Source organism: Macaca mulatta, chromosome 11 (genome assembly GCF_049350105.2).
Source record: "Macaca mulatta isolate MMU2019108-1 chromosome 11, T2T-MMU8v2.0, whole genome shotgun sequence".
Classification (NCBI taxonomy): Eukaryota; Metazoa; Chordata; class Mammalia; order Primates; family Cercopithecidae; genus Macaca; species Macaca mulatta.
In genome coordinates, this window is record NC_133416.1 from 77,319,531 (window position 1) to 77,336,274 (window position 16,744).

General features: G+C 38.3%; 2 protein-coding genes across 13 annotated transcripts in view; one reads left to right on the plus strand and one right to left on the minus strand.

The window, feature by feature from the left end:
• The window catches only part of LOC144332960 (uncharacterized), a 130,428-nt gene extending 124,910 nt beyond the window's left edge, over window positions 1–5,518 (minus strand). For 5 of the 7 annotated variants that reach the window (XR_013401234.1, XR_013401235.1, XM_077954725.1 and 2 more), the window contains exons 1-2: window positions 5,130–5,439; window positions 4,902–4,971 (exon numbers count right to left, since the gene is read on the minus strand). Coding sequence is in view for 5 of the 7 variants with exons in the window: in XM_077954725.1 (XP_077810851.1) it covers window positions 4,902–4,971; window positions 5,130–5,376 (317 nt within the window). In the remaining 2 variants the exon portion in view is untranslated. Of the gene's footprint in view, window positions 1–4,387; window positions 4,972–5,129 lie in introns of those variants that run through there. The other 2 variants (XM_077954726.1, XM_077954727.1) reach the window with 2 other exon arrangements.
• The window catches only part of CNOT2 (CCR4-NOT transcription complex subunit 2), a 107,782-nt gene continuing 96,095 nt past the window's right edge, over window positions 5,058–16,744 (plus strand). For 5 of the 6 annotated variants that reach the window (XM_077953074.1, XM_015152183.3, XM_077953072.1 and 2 more), the window contains exon 1: window positions 5,493–5,540. The gene's annotated coding sequence lies outside the window, so the exon portion shown is untranslated. 6 annotated transcript variants of the gene reach the window in all.

A 16,744-nucleotide genomic window follows, 5' to 3' on the forward strand; every position in this document is an offset into this window, starting at 1 on the left:
TGAATACTGAGTCAGAACAGAACATCTTATTAAGGTGAGAAGACATTTATTCTGTTATTCTCAAAACTGGTAATATTAAAAACATACTTTATGTTCGTATCTGAAACACAAACAACTCTAAGGAACTATCCAAATTTCTTTCATTTTCATTGTCATTTTGGTATTTTAAGCATCAAATATTGTTTGAAATATTTGAGCATAAACATATTCTGGTTATGTTTAATATAGTGTCACTATAGCCATCATAACAAGATTTCACAGAAGGCTGAAGAGAAGTTTTAATAAAGATCCTCATTCAATATAAAATGCTCCTCTAACAGTAACTGAGATAAAAATAATGAAAAAATAGTTACGTTTGCAAGGCTGACTTAACACTTCATGCATATTTCATTAGATGATCTTTGTGAGACTTAAAAGTAAACATTTGTATTTTAAAACTTTTTCTTTGCTCTTAACAATATATCATGTCAATAAAATTTCCTCCACTTCATTTCAAATGGCTGAATACTGTTCACTGTATGGATGTTGCTTAGTTAACCAATCTCCTAATAAATGATGCAGTAAAGAGTACCCTTGCAATTAACTTGTTAAACACATCCTTATTTGCTTATAATACTTTTTTTTTTTTTTTTTTTTGATATGGAGTCTTGCTGTCACCTAGGCTGGAGTGCAGTGGCACAATCTCGGCTCACTACAACCTCTGCCTCCTGGGTTCAAGTGATTCTCCCATCTCAGCCTCCCCAACAGCTGAAACTACAGGCACCCGCCAGCATGCTCAGCTAATTTTTGTATTTTTAGTAGAGATGGGTCTCGCCTTGTTGGCCAGGCTGGTCTTGAACTCCTGACCTCAGGTGATCCACCCCCACCTCAGACTCCCAAAGTGCTGGCATTACAGGTGTGAGCCACCATGCCTGGCCTTTGTTTTTGTTTGTTTGTTTTAGACAGAGTTTTGCTCTATCACCCAAGCTAGAGTGCAGTGGCATGATCTCAGCTCACTGCAACCTCTGCCTTCCGGGTTCAAGCGATTCTCCTGCCTCAGCCTCTGAGTAGCTGGGACTACAGGTGTGCGCCACCACACCCAGCTAATATGTTTGTATTTAGTAGAGATGGGGGTTTCACCACGTTGGCCAGGCTGGTCTTGAACTCCTGGCCTCAGGTGATCCGCCCGCCTTGGCCTCCCAAAGTGCTTGGATTACAGGCATGAGCCACTGCACCCAGCCTGCTTATGACACATTTCTAAAAGAATTGTTGGGTCAAATGCACATGCTCAAGGCTTTTGATACATATTGCCAAACTGCACTCTAGAAAAGTGCTGCCAACATATACTCTCAGCAATATAAGCAGCCCTGTTTCTCTGAACCCTTGCCAGTACTATCAAGAAATAACCACTTGTTAAAATAATGCCTGAAGATTAATGTTTAACGTGTTTTGTCACTCATAAGTTGGGCTTACTATTAAACTTTTAACTGTTACAATATTACCATTCAAAGCTTAAGATTCTTACACGTATTTCAGATGATAGAAACTGAGGTCTAGTAAATTATAAATCAGACCCCTTTTAGTGTGAATTTTAGCCCTGGCCATACTGCAGTGCAGTCTACTTTTTTTTCCCCCTTGTAATAGCCTTACAGATTTCCCAGAAAAAGATAGACATCTTCTTTATTAAGTTGAAGACTAGGAATATTCTATTGGTTTAGTACCGTTTTTCCTGTTTCCTAGATTGGATTTTACAAATTTTGTGTTAAGGATACCTTTTGACATTTACTCATTTAATATTAAAATAGTCTAGCTAATCTTGGATAAGAATTTTGTTGCTTCATTCACTGACTCACTAATTTAACAGCACTTATCTAACGCCCACCATGTGTGAAGGATAAAGTAGTGAACAAAACAGGTGTAGTTTATATTTTTGTAGGGTGAAGGGAGGTATGAAATAAACAGTGAATAAAGAAGATAATGATAAATTATAAATGCTATTAGGAAAATAGAGGGGCACGTGATTGATAGACAATAAATGGGAATGGGAGCTATTTTAGATAGGGTGGCCATGGAAGGCCTGTCAGATACATTTGGGTTAACCTGAAGGAAGAGAATGAATGAGCCATATTCAAGACAGTAAAACCACATCCCAGGCTGAAAAAATAAAAATAAAAAATAAAAAGCAAGTGCAAAGTCCCTGAGACAGAGTATCAGGTAAGATTAAATTCAGTTGAGAACAAGAGACCCCAAAATAGCGGGTGTAATAATATAGACATTTACGAGTGCAGGGCTGGCATGGTGCTCTCATCCACAAAGTCCTCAGGGACCCTGGTTTCCACCAGTTTTGCCATCCCTAGTATGAGAGAACCTGCATGAGACACAAATTGGCAGCTAGAGTTCCAAAATCACATCTATAGTCCATGGTACAGGATAAAGGAAAAGCCGCATTGAAGGTGTACACCAACTATCTTTTAAGGATGGTTTTACAAGTGTGCCACATGATACAATGCTTATATCCCATCAGCCAGCACCATTACATGGCTACAAGAAAGGCTGCAAAATACAGTCTTTGTTCTGGGTAGCCATGTATCCATGTCTACTACTATGAAAAAAATGGAATTTTTGGGGACAACAGGCTCTGCTACAGACTACAAAGAGCTCAGCCCACGACAGAAAGGAGGCAGTAAGAAGGGTGAGAACAACTTCCCGTACTGCTTCCTGGGAAGATGGAGAAGTGGGCAGGAGCCAGATTATGCAGTCTTGAAGGCTATGGTAAGGAATTCCGATTTCATTCTGTGTGCATAAGGAAGCTATTGGAGGGTTTTAAACAAGGGAGTGACATAACCTAATAACATTTTTAAAATGATTGCTTTGGTTGGTATATAGAGAATGGTTTGAATGGGAAAATTTTCATGAGGGTACAGAAAGTGAAAGCAGCTAGTATGGATATTGCCGTGGTCCAGCAAGAGATGATGGTGGCTCCCAAGGGCTGTAGCGGTGGAGGTGATAAGCAGCTAAATTCAGAATATATTTGTCAGGCAGAATTGATGGTACTGTCTGATGAGCTGTATGAGTGTGAAGAATCACAGAAAATTCCAAGTTTTATGCTTGAGCAAATAAGTGAATGGTGGTACTATTTATGAAAATCAGGAATTCTAAAGGAGCAGGAGATTTAGGGAATGAACAAAGGGGATTCAAATGTTGTTTTAGACACATTAGAGAAGCCTGTGCTTTTTATCCCTTGCCATGGCAAAATTTTCAATACCATCCATAGTTTTCTAAAAATGGGTGGCCGTCTTCTTCTACAAGTTATACACAAACTCATTCTTCCCTTAATAGGGTATTTTTTTTCCTCAAAGTCTGTAATTTTTAAATGAAGTGTACAGAGAATTTAACATAACACATATTTTGGAAATACACAAAACATGTGCCTATTAGTATGGACTACTTTTCAGGTAAAAGAAAGACAATCTATTAAGATAGTCAAAAGAAAACCAAACTACCAAATGGGCAAACTTGATTAACATTACCAATGAAGATGAACTTTTTGATGCAACAGGATAATTCAAAAAATGTAGCATCTATTCTTATAGTAAGAATAGTAACTCTTATAGTAAGAATTCTTACTACACAAGCCTTTAACAAATGCTAGGTCATTAAATACCTAGAGTACCCTCTAAGGTAGGTATTAAAACAATTTTAACAAATTTATAATAGATTTGGCACAAATAATAGGACAATTAAAGGCTTGTTCTTCAACATGGCTTAAAGTGAATTCATCCTAAACAAATAGTGTTCAGTGAGTCAAAGTAAGTAGTATCAAATATTGAAAGTAATAGTATCAATGTATTTTCTCCTAACACTCCTAACCCACACGTTTATTATAAAAATGTTTGTTGTTCTATCTCTTCCAGTAAAATACTCAAGGTAATAAAACTCTCAAATCAGACTTACACCCTCTGGAAGTCATTCTAAAGAGGTATAACCAATCTTTTAACACACCATCTTATGGTTGAAGATGTTAACATGAGAGGAGGAGAAAGCAGAAAGAGGAAGGGACTATTTGGAGAAGACGGGGAGAAAAGAAGGAAAGACACCAATGTGTTGTTCCTCCTCGAATTTTCCTGAAGTGGAAAAAAAAAAAAAAATGAAGTAGAATGTTTGATGAAATGAATAACCAAGTAAAACATTTTCTGTCTACACCAGTACCACTAGGAGTTGAAATAAATTCACACAATGTCTGCTATGTCAAAACACCTTACCTTCAAAAACATGACAGTTACCTTTTATTTTATAGTATGTTGTGTTTCTTGCTATTTCTTATTTTTGACCTTCAATGACAAATTTAAATTGGATTACAGTGATTCTTTTGTAAGGAAAAGGTAAATTTTTAAAAGAAACAACCAAGTGAAGTAGAAATTTTATTTACTTCAAATTAACTAATTACTCAAATAGAAAAGGACAATTTTTCACATTATGAAGCTACACAATTCCAAAACACACATGCAGAGGCTCTTAAGAACGAAATGTCTAGTAATTACAAAAAAAGTGAAGAGTTTACAGACATACAAAGAAATAAAGGGGAATTATTGCAAAGAAAAGTTTAATTTCACTTTGAACGACAACGATTTTTCTGGAAAGCAGATACTTCACTCCTTTAAGTTTCCACCCAAGCCACAATAATTTCAAATGGTCTTGCGGATGACCCAGCTGGTCACTCTTGTTTATGTGGAGACTGGGGGGAATGAGAGTCAGAAAAAGTGCTATAAACCTAATTTGGCTAGAGCAAGTTCACACGACACGACCGTGCTTTAAAAACTTGCTCTCCATTATGTACTTCCTTCCACCAGGTTGGGGGGGGGAAAAAAAAAGGTGAGGATGGTGAGTAAATACACCAGTGGTTTCATCAGAGGGGAACTCACTACTCAGAAGGTGACGGTGACGTGGTGCCGGTCCCTGAAGTACGCGCACAAGCTCCGGAGGTTGCGGGAGCTAAGGGAGGAAACGGGGACACGGTTAAATTCGCCCAGGTGGCGGGAGTGAGGAGGGGAGGAGTGAGGAGGCGGACGTGCGGGGGCGGGGTGTCCAACACAAACACAAACACGAACACGCTCAGCATCCCCGGGGAGGGCGGACTGAAGCCACCTCACCATTCATCGCCCCTGGACCCTGCGGTCCCCCTCGGACTTGGGGCCAGAGCCCTCTGCGAAGCAACCTGGCCCCAGGAAAACGGCAGCGGCCGCAGAAGCCCCGCTCTCTGTAACGGCCGCGGAGGAGCAGCAAGCCTCCCTGTGAGTCGATGGGAGACAAGACGGAGCAGCGGTAAGGGCGGTAGGGGAGTGAAGCGCCTCTCCCCACCTTGTTAGAAGCGCGCTGGAAGCGGCCTACCCACCCCATCGCTGCTGCTTTGCAGTCGCCGCTCCCACCTTCCGCCGCCACCCGGAGGGAAGCCGGAGCGACGGGGGTCACGGCGGCGGTCAGAGGGTAAAGGTCTTGCTCCCAGCAGCCTCCGCGGTGGATACGTCGCCATCTTGGATCCGCGGGACAAGAAAATTCATGCGGTGAGTTTTTGGCAAATTTTCGGAAGTCTGGCAGCGGGGCGCGCGGCGGGGGCGGCGGATTCGGGGCCCCCGCAAGGCGGGGGAATGCCCCGGGGCCGGTCCGGCCGCGCCCGGGGTCCGCCGGTAGCGTCCCGGCCCGCCGCTTCCCGTTGCTTTTGTCTCGGCTCCAATCGAGAGAGGGAGAGCGGAGCGGGCGGGGAGGGGGGGTGGCGGCGGTGGAGGGAGGGAGGGGGTGTGTATGGGGGTGGTGGTGGACGGGACGTAAAGCGTCGCTGTACTCGGGCCGCTGCAGCAGCAGCTCCAGATCCTAGGCCCGGTCCCATCCGCGAGTGGCGGGGCTTCCCCAGACTCCACTCCCCTAGGCTCCCGCCAGCGCGGAGGAGCCGCTACCGCCGCGCTGCTTCCTGGGGGAGAAGAGAAGGCGGCTGCGGCCGTGGCTGAGGAGCTCGAGCCCGCTTTAGACGGCTCTGCCGCCTTCCCAGCAGCTGGTGCTGTCTCTGGCTCCTTACATTCTCAATACACGTATATCATCTGCCAGTTATGTGTATTTCTGTTAGTGTGTGTGTAAGTGTCAGATGGGAGACACTGGACTGGCTAACGGGTGTCAGGAGCCTGCAGGCCCTGGGATACCGAAGGCTGTGCATGGTGGAGGGAGAAGGAATGCAACTGCGATGCTGCCTCTGCCACCGCACCAGGAAGGTGAAGCTTCCGTAGTGTCGTAGACTGAGTCCGGATGGTCCTGGGGCGGCGGAGGAACCACAGATGCTTCTGTCTGTGAAGTTACAAGCCCTGGTTTTCTACTTCCGCAGGGGCCTCTCCACCTTTTGCTGTTGTAGGTCTCACTTAAAAGTTTCACAGAAGAAAAGAGTAGGGTTAAAAGAGGCCTTTGTAGTTCTTAATTGAGGCACTGTTGTCTGTCCGGGAGAAAGCTGATGACTCTTGGTGACTGTGGTCCTTAGCAAAAGTGAATTGTAGTTTTCTTTTATACAAAGTATTTCCAAGGTTTTAGACTTTATATTTATTCCAGGCCTGTAGGTACGGTATTACCACCACTAAAGTCTTACATAAGGGTACCACCCTCTCAGAAGGAACCTAAACAACTTCCTTCGAATCCTTGGAGACATCTTCACTTTTCAACATCCGGAAGACTGAGTGCAACATATTTTGTTTCATTTTCATAAAACTCTTGGTCAGAGAATCCCACTCCTTTTAAAATCGTTTGGGCAGTTCTTCGTAATTAAGTACACTGATTTGAACCCTTAGATTCTTGGCGAAATGGTAAAAAGTACTCAAAGTCAGTTCACGAGGGAAGCCAACTTAAATTTAAGGTTCCAAAGTTGAACATACTTCATGCTTGATATTAGGAATTTTTAGAGCTCGGAATCATAAGTGTGACTCTTGATTTCCCTTTTGAAGCAAGATAAGTGGAAAGAATAAAGTATGGGGTGAGGGATGAGATAGAAATTTTAAAGTATCCATTTACATACAAGGTTTATGTTGAGTTTGGGAATGCTTGGCATAATTGACAACAGTTCTTTCCAAACGTCAATGAATATGTCTCTTATAATTTTGTAAGATTGCGAATTGAAAGGGTTAAGAATCATAGTGGGCTGAAATGGTTAAGTGTCTATATTCAGAGCCCAGTTCATTGAAATGTTTTATAATGGACCAAGATAATTAGTAAGCTCTGTATGTTGAATTTGTTTAGTTTGTAGTTCTTTTATAATGTTAAATCTAAAGAAAAAGAAATACAAAATACACTTAAAGACAAAACATGTTCCACTCTACTCACTTATTTCTTGACTTTGTAAGATCCTTATTGTAGAAAAGGTATCTTTCTCTCATATTTTCTGAGAGCTTGAATTGTAATAACTTTTGTGAATACTTTGTATTTTAGAGAGGAAGTGAGAAACTCTGCTAAAGTTTTTTTTTTTTGTATCTGAATTAGTACTTCATCAATACAAATAAGTTAATGTAAACATTTGTTGGCAGGAATCTTTTTTTAAGTATACAATGTAGAGATATCTGTAACCTAATCTGATCTCAGGGAATGAGAATTGCCTGTTTGTTTAACCAAGCAACACATACAGCCTATACAATTTTTCAGTTTCTATAATACTTTAATTTATATGGTGGAAAAGGAGGGCAAAATGCTTGTGTGTGAGTGATTTATATCCCCAAGTACCTGATCTTGAAGATAAAACTCAGAATGTGGCTTATCTTCTGATGCTGGGCAAAAAACAAAAACAAAAAAATTCAGAATGATACAACTTCCCATATACCTCCCTACAAGGACTAATTACCTTTGTTTTTCCTTTATAACTTTGGGTGTTGCACTTTTTGATTTTTCAGAGATGCTTTACAGTTATTATAACCTGAAAATTATTTGTTCAAAAGTAAATAAAATTTTCAGGTGTATGAATAGATTTTATTAGAAGTGCTTCTAACCCAGTTCTCATTTGTATTCCTTTAGTAGATACTGGTATTAAAAGTACCTATATTTTGAAAGACCATTACAGAATTTTTTACAACCTGTATAAGTTATAGTTTTATGTTTTCTAGTGACAGACTTCATAAGATTTTCTGATAATGTAAATAGAATGTATGCTTCACATGTATATGTGAAATAATGAGTAAGCATTAATAGACTAGTGAAAAACACTTAGCTTACAATTTATTTTTTTGCTCTTTAAAAGCAATGTTAAACAATAGCTGTTTTTTTGTTGTTAAAATTTGTTAAAATTTTCCTGAGATTTTAGGAAAATATACAACCCAACATTTATGATGTTATTTGTTACCTGGATCTGTAGGGGATTTTGTAACACAAAGAGGCAAAAGATCCAAGGTACCAGGTAGGGCAGTTCAGGGGCAGAGTTAATATGAGGTGTACTGTAATGTTTGAGTGGAATTATATACAGTGTTAATCAAGGGATCTAGTGCTATGGTAGAACTTATTCTGCTTGATGATACAGGTGACTGTTCTTCCTTACTAAGAGCGGTTTCTACCTGTGATACTTAAAGGGATTGAATTTCACTGTGACTTATACCAGATATTTTGAAAAGAGCTGTGCTAAAGTTGATGTCGTTGTAGAAAGTTTGCCTTGAGGCCGGGCGCGGTGGCTCAAGCCTGTAATCCCAGCACTTTGGGAGGCCGAGACGGGCGGATCACGAGGTCAGGAGTTCGAGACCATCCTGGCTAACACGGTGAAACCCCGTCTCTACTAAAAAAATACAAAAAACTAGCCGGGCGAGGTGGCGGGCGCCTGTAGTCCCGGCTACTCGGGAGGCTGAGGCAGGAGAATGGCGTAAAAACCCGGGAGGCAGAGCTTGCAGTGAGCTGAGATCCGGCCACTGCACTCCAGCCTGGGCGACACAGCGAGACTCCGTCTCAAAAAAAAAAAAAAAAAAAAAAAGAAAGTTTGCCTTGAAGTGGAATGAAAGTTAGGGTTTTATTTCTTTAGTTTTTCTGTTTAACATCCTTTGATTTCTATTTTAGAATTCAACTGTTATGACTAATCATGCTGATGTGGCTTGTTCATTTATTTACTTTGTCTATACTATTAGGAATGTCCTGGAAATAGAATTCATAGTGTGTTTTCTGACAGCTTGTTCTCTGAAATACAGTTGCAAATCTGTTGGTATCCGTTGGTATATCACTTGGGGGTGTGCTGCATTATAAAGTAATAAAACAGTTTACGATGTTTACTTTTTGTCAAGAGCTCATGATATATAATATGGAAATACAAAAAAAGTGAATTATTTAGAAAAAAATGGGAAATTTTTCGTTTTCTGGGCACTTGAGTGCTTTGTATATGCTTAGACTCAGGATCTAAGTCCACTTAGATATATAGTTAGATATTTTGGACTATTTGCCACTTAACCCTGAACATTTTCCTTTCCTTATTCTTTTTTTTTCTTCTTCTTTGAGACGGAGTTTTGCTCCTCGCCCAGGCTGGAGTGCAATGGCGCGATCTTGGCTCCCTACTACCTCCACCTCCCAGGTTCAAGTGATTCTCCTGCCTCAGCCTCCTGAGTAGCTAGGATTACAGGCATGCGCCCGGCTAATTTTGTATTTTTAGTAGAGACAGGGTTTTACCATGTTGGTCAGGCTTGCCTCAAACTCCTGACCTCAGACAACCTGCCTGCCTCAGCCTCCCAAAGTGCTGGGATTACAGGTGTGAGCCACCACGCCCATCCTATTCCTTTTATTCATGTGTATGTTATTGCATGTATGTATGTGGGGGAGGGTGGTGGTGCATATTTTATGTATCTTTCACTTCTCTGTTGTTTGATGAACTTCTTCTATACTCCTCTTTGGTATCACTTTCTTCATAAATCTTTCCTGACTCCTCAAATCTTTCTGCTGTATTGCTTTTTAGTCTTCAAACTTCTATTATAGAATGTCACACTGTATTGTAATTTACTGTCCATCTGGACTGGGAGCACCTGAGAGGTAGGGCTTTGATTTGTTTATGTTCATGTTTCAAATGCCTCTATAGTGCATAATACTTAGTAGGTACGTATAATAGATACGTATCTATTAAACTGAACTGTTGCTAGATTGTCATTTGTCAGTACTGTTTCACAATCCACAGATCTGAAGCAACAGATTGGAAAAGTGGTGGGAAGAATGGCATCCTGTATTCCTTCACTTTCTTGAATCCTGTCTTACAGTTTTGCTTCTTAATTACATATGGAAAAATAGATAACTAGCTTCTTAGAGAACTGTGTGTTGAGTTAGTATGGAATTAGGGGAGGATGTTAGTAATAGAGTGATTAATACCCTGTTTTGCTTCTGGCAGGATGTTTAGGTCTGTATTTCTTGCTGTATTATGTGTGGTTATGGCCATTATTTGAAGGAGATATTTTGTATTTGTCTTTACAAGGTAACATGTTTACCAGTACCTACACATGAGCTCCTATTATATTTGGGGCTTCTGAAGTTAGATTCTGTTTTTCTCACCTTTTTCCTCTTAATGCCTGGCCCATTGGTTAGTAGAAAGCAGGATTTCTCTAGTTTGAATAAAATTGCCCTTATGGAAATAAGGTGAGATGTGTCTTATTGGAGGTCCAAAATTTAAAAAGCTCTGAAAGTTGATCATTTGTTTAGTTTTGTTTTGAATAAGGTGAGAAAATATCAACTGGAATTATACCTGTGAATCTGATTATCATCTTTCTTAATCTGATTTTCCCACTTTTTCATATGGAAATGTTCACGTGTTTGACTGCAGGTGTTGCCATTGGCAGATGTTATGTCATATATGATACATACAACATTTTACCTTTCTCAAATCTGAAACGGCGATTTTGAGAAACATCTGGCCTTTACAGGTTTGTTTAAGAGCTTGTGAGCCAGTTTTGTGCCCATTTTAGAGATGTCGAAATCAAAACAGGATAGATGACTCCCAGAATATCATTTTAGTAGATATGCTAATATTGATAATGATTTTAGGAATATTATGTCTTAATTGCCTGTATATGTTCCAGAGACCTTTTAGTGACTAAGAGCTGCTAAAGATACAGAGTATATATTTTTAAAAAGGGAATATGATCCAGTACTCAAGACACCAATCCTTTCTCTGCCTTTTCTGAATGGGAATGTCTTTCCTTATATGTGAGTAGATGAAAATGCACATTTAGTAAGTTTTTACTAAGTTTTTACTAAAACTAATGATAAATGAGTGAGAGAAAATTGTGTGTCCTGGCAATTTAGGTAACAGTGAGTAGACTTGCTTGTTTTTCAAACATATTGATATACTATTTTTCCATTTGTGTATTCAGATGTTGTAACAGCTCCAGTTTGTATTAGCATCTGGACAAAACGTAATGACTGATTATGTAATACAATGTGTTTGAGAGAGGAACATTTGGTTTTGTGTCATATCTGGCAAGAATGTGCTTTTGTATTATTTTCTACTTTGTAAATTATAATGCCTATCCTGCATGTAAATTTTGTATTTAGTTTTCTGCTTGTAAGAATCTTTCATAGGTCAGTAAAATAAAATATTAGGTTTACTGTGCCATTCCAAGCACCTGACTGCTTTTGGCTTTGCTACTTCATATTTTAAAAATGTTTTACAGCTTGCAGAGAGGACTTTCATTATCTTAATTTTATATATATTATTTAAAATAAGTTTAAAACTTAACATTTATGTTTATAAACAAGCTATTTTGGTCAATAAGAAAATTAGAAGTTGGGAATTATGAAGGCCATTTTCATCTTCAGACTGTACTTAGAGTCTAATTTCTTTCTCGTTTATTTTAACGCTACTTTATAGAGAAAATCGTGATTTATTAAATAAAATAGGTGTTGATGGAAGATTTATTTTTGTTTGCATCTGATCATCTTGCAGATCCTAGATATTTAATCGAATTGATACAGAAGTTTGAAAGACAAGCAGCAGTAGGAAATTTTTGTTTCAAGCTTGACTTTCTGGCAATATACAACAGCTGCTCATTTTTAAAAATTATAAACATTCATTGAGAAACATTAAAAACTTGAAAGCAAATAGTTTGTTATAATGAGAATAGGTTATAACATATCATTGATGCTACATTTTACATACTATTGCACCATTATTCTGAGGTAGTCATATGCTGAACAGATTACTGGACAAAGTAATGCTTTAGGGGTGTAGTTTTTATGGGAGTGAACATGTCTGGCCTGAAATTAGACAAAAAATTGGAGCCATAATCTTTCTAATCTATGCTTATGAGAAATTCTAGGTATATTTATAAGTATGTCAGGCCAAACTTTAATACAGCCAAACTGGTTAACCTGACATCTGAGATAGTCTTTTTTTTTTTTTTTTTTGACATATTAAAATTTTGTATATTTATGGTGTACAACATCATGTTTTAAAATATATATACATTGTGGAGCAGCTAAATCAGGGTAATTAACACATGATTTACCTCACATACTTATCATTTTTGAAGGTGCAAAAACATCCTTCACAATTTTCAAAAAGACAATACATTATTCTTAACTATAGTCACCATGTTGTACAATACATCTCTTTAAGTTATTCCCCCTATCTCACTGAAATTTGTATCCTTTGGCCAGTATGAGATAGTCTTTAAACTGTTTAAGTTTGGTATACAATGCACTTGTGTGTGTATATCACTCATCCTAAAATGGATGTATGTGTGTAAAAAAATTGTAATCCAATGCTTAAATGAATTTGTGAAGCACAAATTAGTGAAACACTAAGGTGTTTCATATCATAGTTTGAAAATCTCTGTGCTTGATTGCCAAACTCACTTCCAACAGTAAAATTCTGTGTATTTTAAAAGTTCTTTTTCTATTCCCTGCACATGCGAAACTCGTGTAATTTAGCTGTTTTTTAGTAGAGTTTGGATAGAAATTGTTTATTAAATTAAATTTAAAGTTTAGGCTCTGCTGGTTATATGTTAGCACTCTAGATGTTTTCAAGTAAATCCTGTAGTAATTTAAGTGTTTAGTCTCTGCTCGACATTGTTATTGGATATATGATGGTGATTCAGACAAGTCTCCACCTTCATTAACCTAACATTCTGGAGGAGGAGACAGACAGTAAACAAATAAATATAATTTCAGCTAGTGGTAACTTAGGAAAAAATAAAGGGGGATAAAAGTACAGCACTTGATTAGAAATGGAAAAAAAGAGATTAAGTAGGGTGATGAGAGAAGACTTCTGTGGAGGTATCATTTGAGCAGAAACAGAGAAAGGTGTAAGCCATGCAGAAATGTGGTTGAATGCTTTTCCAGACAGAAGGAATAGAAGGCCCTGAGATAGGGTCAAGTTTTGCATGTTTAAAGATAAGAAATTTCATCAACAATTACTTAGTGCTTTCTGCATAAATGGGGGTAAGCTCTAAAGGGGAGAAGAGATGATTAAAGCATAATAATCTGTGTCTTTCAACTTCTGAAAATACCATGGTGGACCCAGTAATCTGTAATAAGTTTTATAAAGAGCAATAGGGAGGAGGGATTATTTTTTATTAAGGTGCCTTGAAATTGTTTTCTACATCAGATGAATTGTGGGGGTTGGGGGGTGGTCTGTCTGGAGTACTGGAAAATGACATGGGAAAGCAAACTGAAAACTTTCCTTAATTCATGTGTTTATGTAGAATAATCAAACCTATACTTTTCTCAGAAATTAGTAATGATTTTCATGTTTAATTAGATTTCCTTGTACAGTCCAATAAATGTTACTGTGTGCTGTGCACTATTATAGTTGCACTGCATAATTCCTCAAGTTAAATTTTTGTCATACTGTAGAAACATCCTAGCGTACAGTAACCTTGTTTCAGGGAGTTAATGAGTTGGCTTCAAGGAGGTGGTAAGTGAACTGGGTTCTGAAGGGTGCTTTGTAGTTAACTAGGTGGAGGAGGGGAGGGTATCAGCCTTGTAAATGCACAAATCTTGGGAAAATATTCTGGATTTGGAGAATGGCAAGGTAATCCTCCATAGCCCTTGACAGAATTCTGGGACCTCATAGGAGATGTTAGTTGAAGGAATGAAGTAGCCACAGTATGAGAGGTCTTATCTTTTATGTGATGAGGGAACCATTAACCATTGGAAAAAAAAATAGCCAATGAGATTGATAAACAGATTTGTGTTTCAGGGGAAAGTTTAGATTCCACAGTCGATTTACAATGAAAATTATAGCTTAATGGTGTGTATTTGTGACATTTTTGAAAGATTATTTTCTCTCCATTAAACAAATTGAGTACTTTGTATTCATATAAGCAGGATTTTTATTTGTTAACAACTGTATGACTTTGAAACTCTGTAGTTTCTTTTAGAGAACTTGTTTGTTATACATATAAATGAATGCCTACTGTTCAAGGTTTTTCCATTACTGGGATGGAATTTTTACAAACGTTTTGGGGCAGGCAAAGTTTGAGTATTATCATCTGACGTAATGTGTTAGACAGGAGATTTAACATTCTTAGATAAATTGGAAAAATATGAAGAAAATCTGAATCAGTGATAAAATCCCTACATAGGAGCTGATATTTATATTATATTACTAGAAGTGCTTATTTTATATATACTTGTTTGTGTGTTTCTCAAAATACTATACATATAACACTTGGTTGTATTAGGTTGCTAGCATTATTTGTTAATTGACGTGCAAAAACAAATCCTAAATTAATATTTTTAAAGAAAAAGAATTGCTTCTCTGAGAATGTAGTTTCAGCAAATTATTAATTTTATTTTTATTTTTATTTTTGAGACACGTCTCACTTTGTCACCCAGGCTGGAATGCAGCAGCATGATCACAGTGCACTGCAGCCTTGACCTCCTGGGCTTAATCAATCCTCCCACCTAAGCCTCCCGAGTAGCTGGGACTACAGACGCACGCCACCATGCCCGGCTAATTTTTGCATCTTTTGTAGAGACAGGGTTCCTCCATGTTGCCCAGGGTGGTCTTGAGCTCCTGCGCTCAAGCCATCTGCCTGCCTCGTCTTCCCAAAGTGCTGGGATTACTGACCTAAATTGCTGCTTTTATTGTATGCATTATATACTATTTTATCATAGCAAAAGTTAATGGTTCAACTATGGCATGTAGAGCTGCCCACGTAGCCTAATTGTCTATTTAGTTCACTTTTGACTGAATAAAATGGAGCTGATCTATCTGCTGTTAAAAAGAGTTATATTCTGAAATTTTACATAATGTCCATAATGTCTGGAACTAACCAGCCTGAAATGGAATCACCATTGTACTGTTTTCAATTGGCTATGTGACTTATCCTCCCTATACTTCAGTTTTCTCATTTGAAAAATGTAGATTAAAAATAAATAAAAACCTCCCAAAGTGCTGGGATTACAGGCTTGAGCCACCGCGCCCGAAACCCGGGAGGCGGAGCTTGCAGTGAGCTGAGATCCGGCCACTGCACTCCAGCCTGGGCGACAGAGCCAGACTCAGTCTCAAAAAAAAAAAAAAATAAAAAAAAAAATAAATAAATAAATAAATAAATAAAAACAAAGAAAAATGTAGATAAATAACAATACTTACCCAGTAGGACTGATGTAAGGATTAAAGGTTTTTGTGAATTTTTTGTTTGTTTTCGTTTTGGAGTGGGACTTGTTAGGTTAAAGAGGAGCTTCTGAGACGTATGAGAATTAGCCACAATTTATTTCACAGAGTGCACTATACTCTTTTTTGTATCAGATTTGTAAATGTAAACAAGAATGCAGTCTTGCTTTTAGAGTCTAAACATGTTTTTCCTACCAGGAATTTTGTTTAAATGACCTTCTGTGAAGTAAGATGTGTAATATTTTGAGTAACATAAATAAATCTTCACATTGTCTGCAGCACTTGGCAAAGCACAGGGCACATAATAGGCATTTAATAATTCATTTGTTAAGTGGGATAAATCTAATGGGTTAGGATTCAGACAGACAGTGTCTACCTTTTACAACCTGAATAATGCAGAGTTAGTTACCTGTAGCAGTTTTTCCTCTATGCCTGTTTTCGTCCTTAAAATTAATAAAATATCTTCTTCGCTTAAGTGTATTTAAGTGGGTTTTAATAAGATCCTGTAAAACTCCTGACAGTAGGTATTTACTGGTGTTGGTTCCCATGCCATTTCCTTTATGTAGAGCAAATATTGCAAAAATTCTGGAAGTTCAGAAGAAACAGCACGTACCATTTATTTTTTTGAAAGTTGATAAATGTACCATTGAGTATGTGCTCATCTTTAATGAGCAGATAATACATTATTTTGGAAAGACTTCACACTTGGATTCAGATGATGGGTTCCAGTCTGGGCTCTATGAACTTACTAGCTGTGTGCCTGGTATAATCAATTAGTATTGAAGAGCCTCAGCTGTTTGATAATTTATACCTCCCAGTGTTGCTGATGACAACTCAGATAATGAAAGCAAAAGTGTTTAACTGTAGAGCAAATGTGATCTGTCTCTCAAAACACCTCTTGTACTGTACTTGTATTTTTTGTGACCTGTCAGTCTGATAACCAAGATAGTTACTAACGTGACTAAGGGGTGGGTAGCATATGTAGCAAGGATATCATGTCCCAGGTGGTATGGAGCGGGATGTCACAAAATTTCATCACACTCCTCAGAATGGTGCCTAATTTAAAATATATGAATTATTTCTGGAATTTTCCGTGTAATATTTTTGGACTGTGGTTCACCATGAATAACTGAAACTGAGGAAGAAGAAACCGCGGATAAGGGGAGAACTACTGTA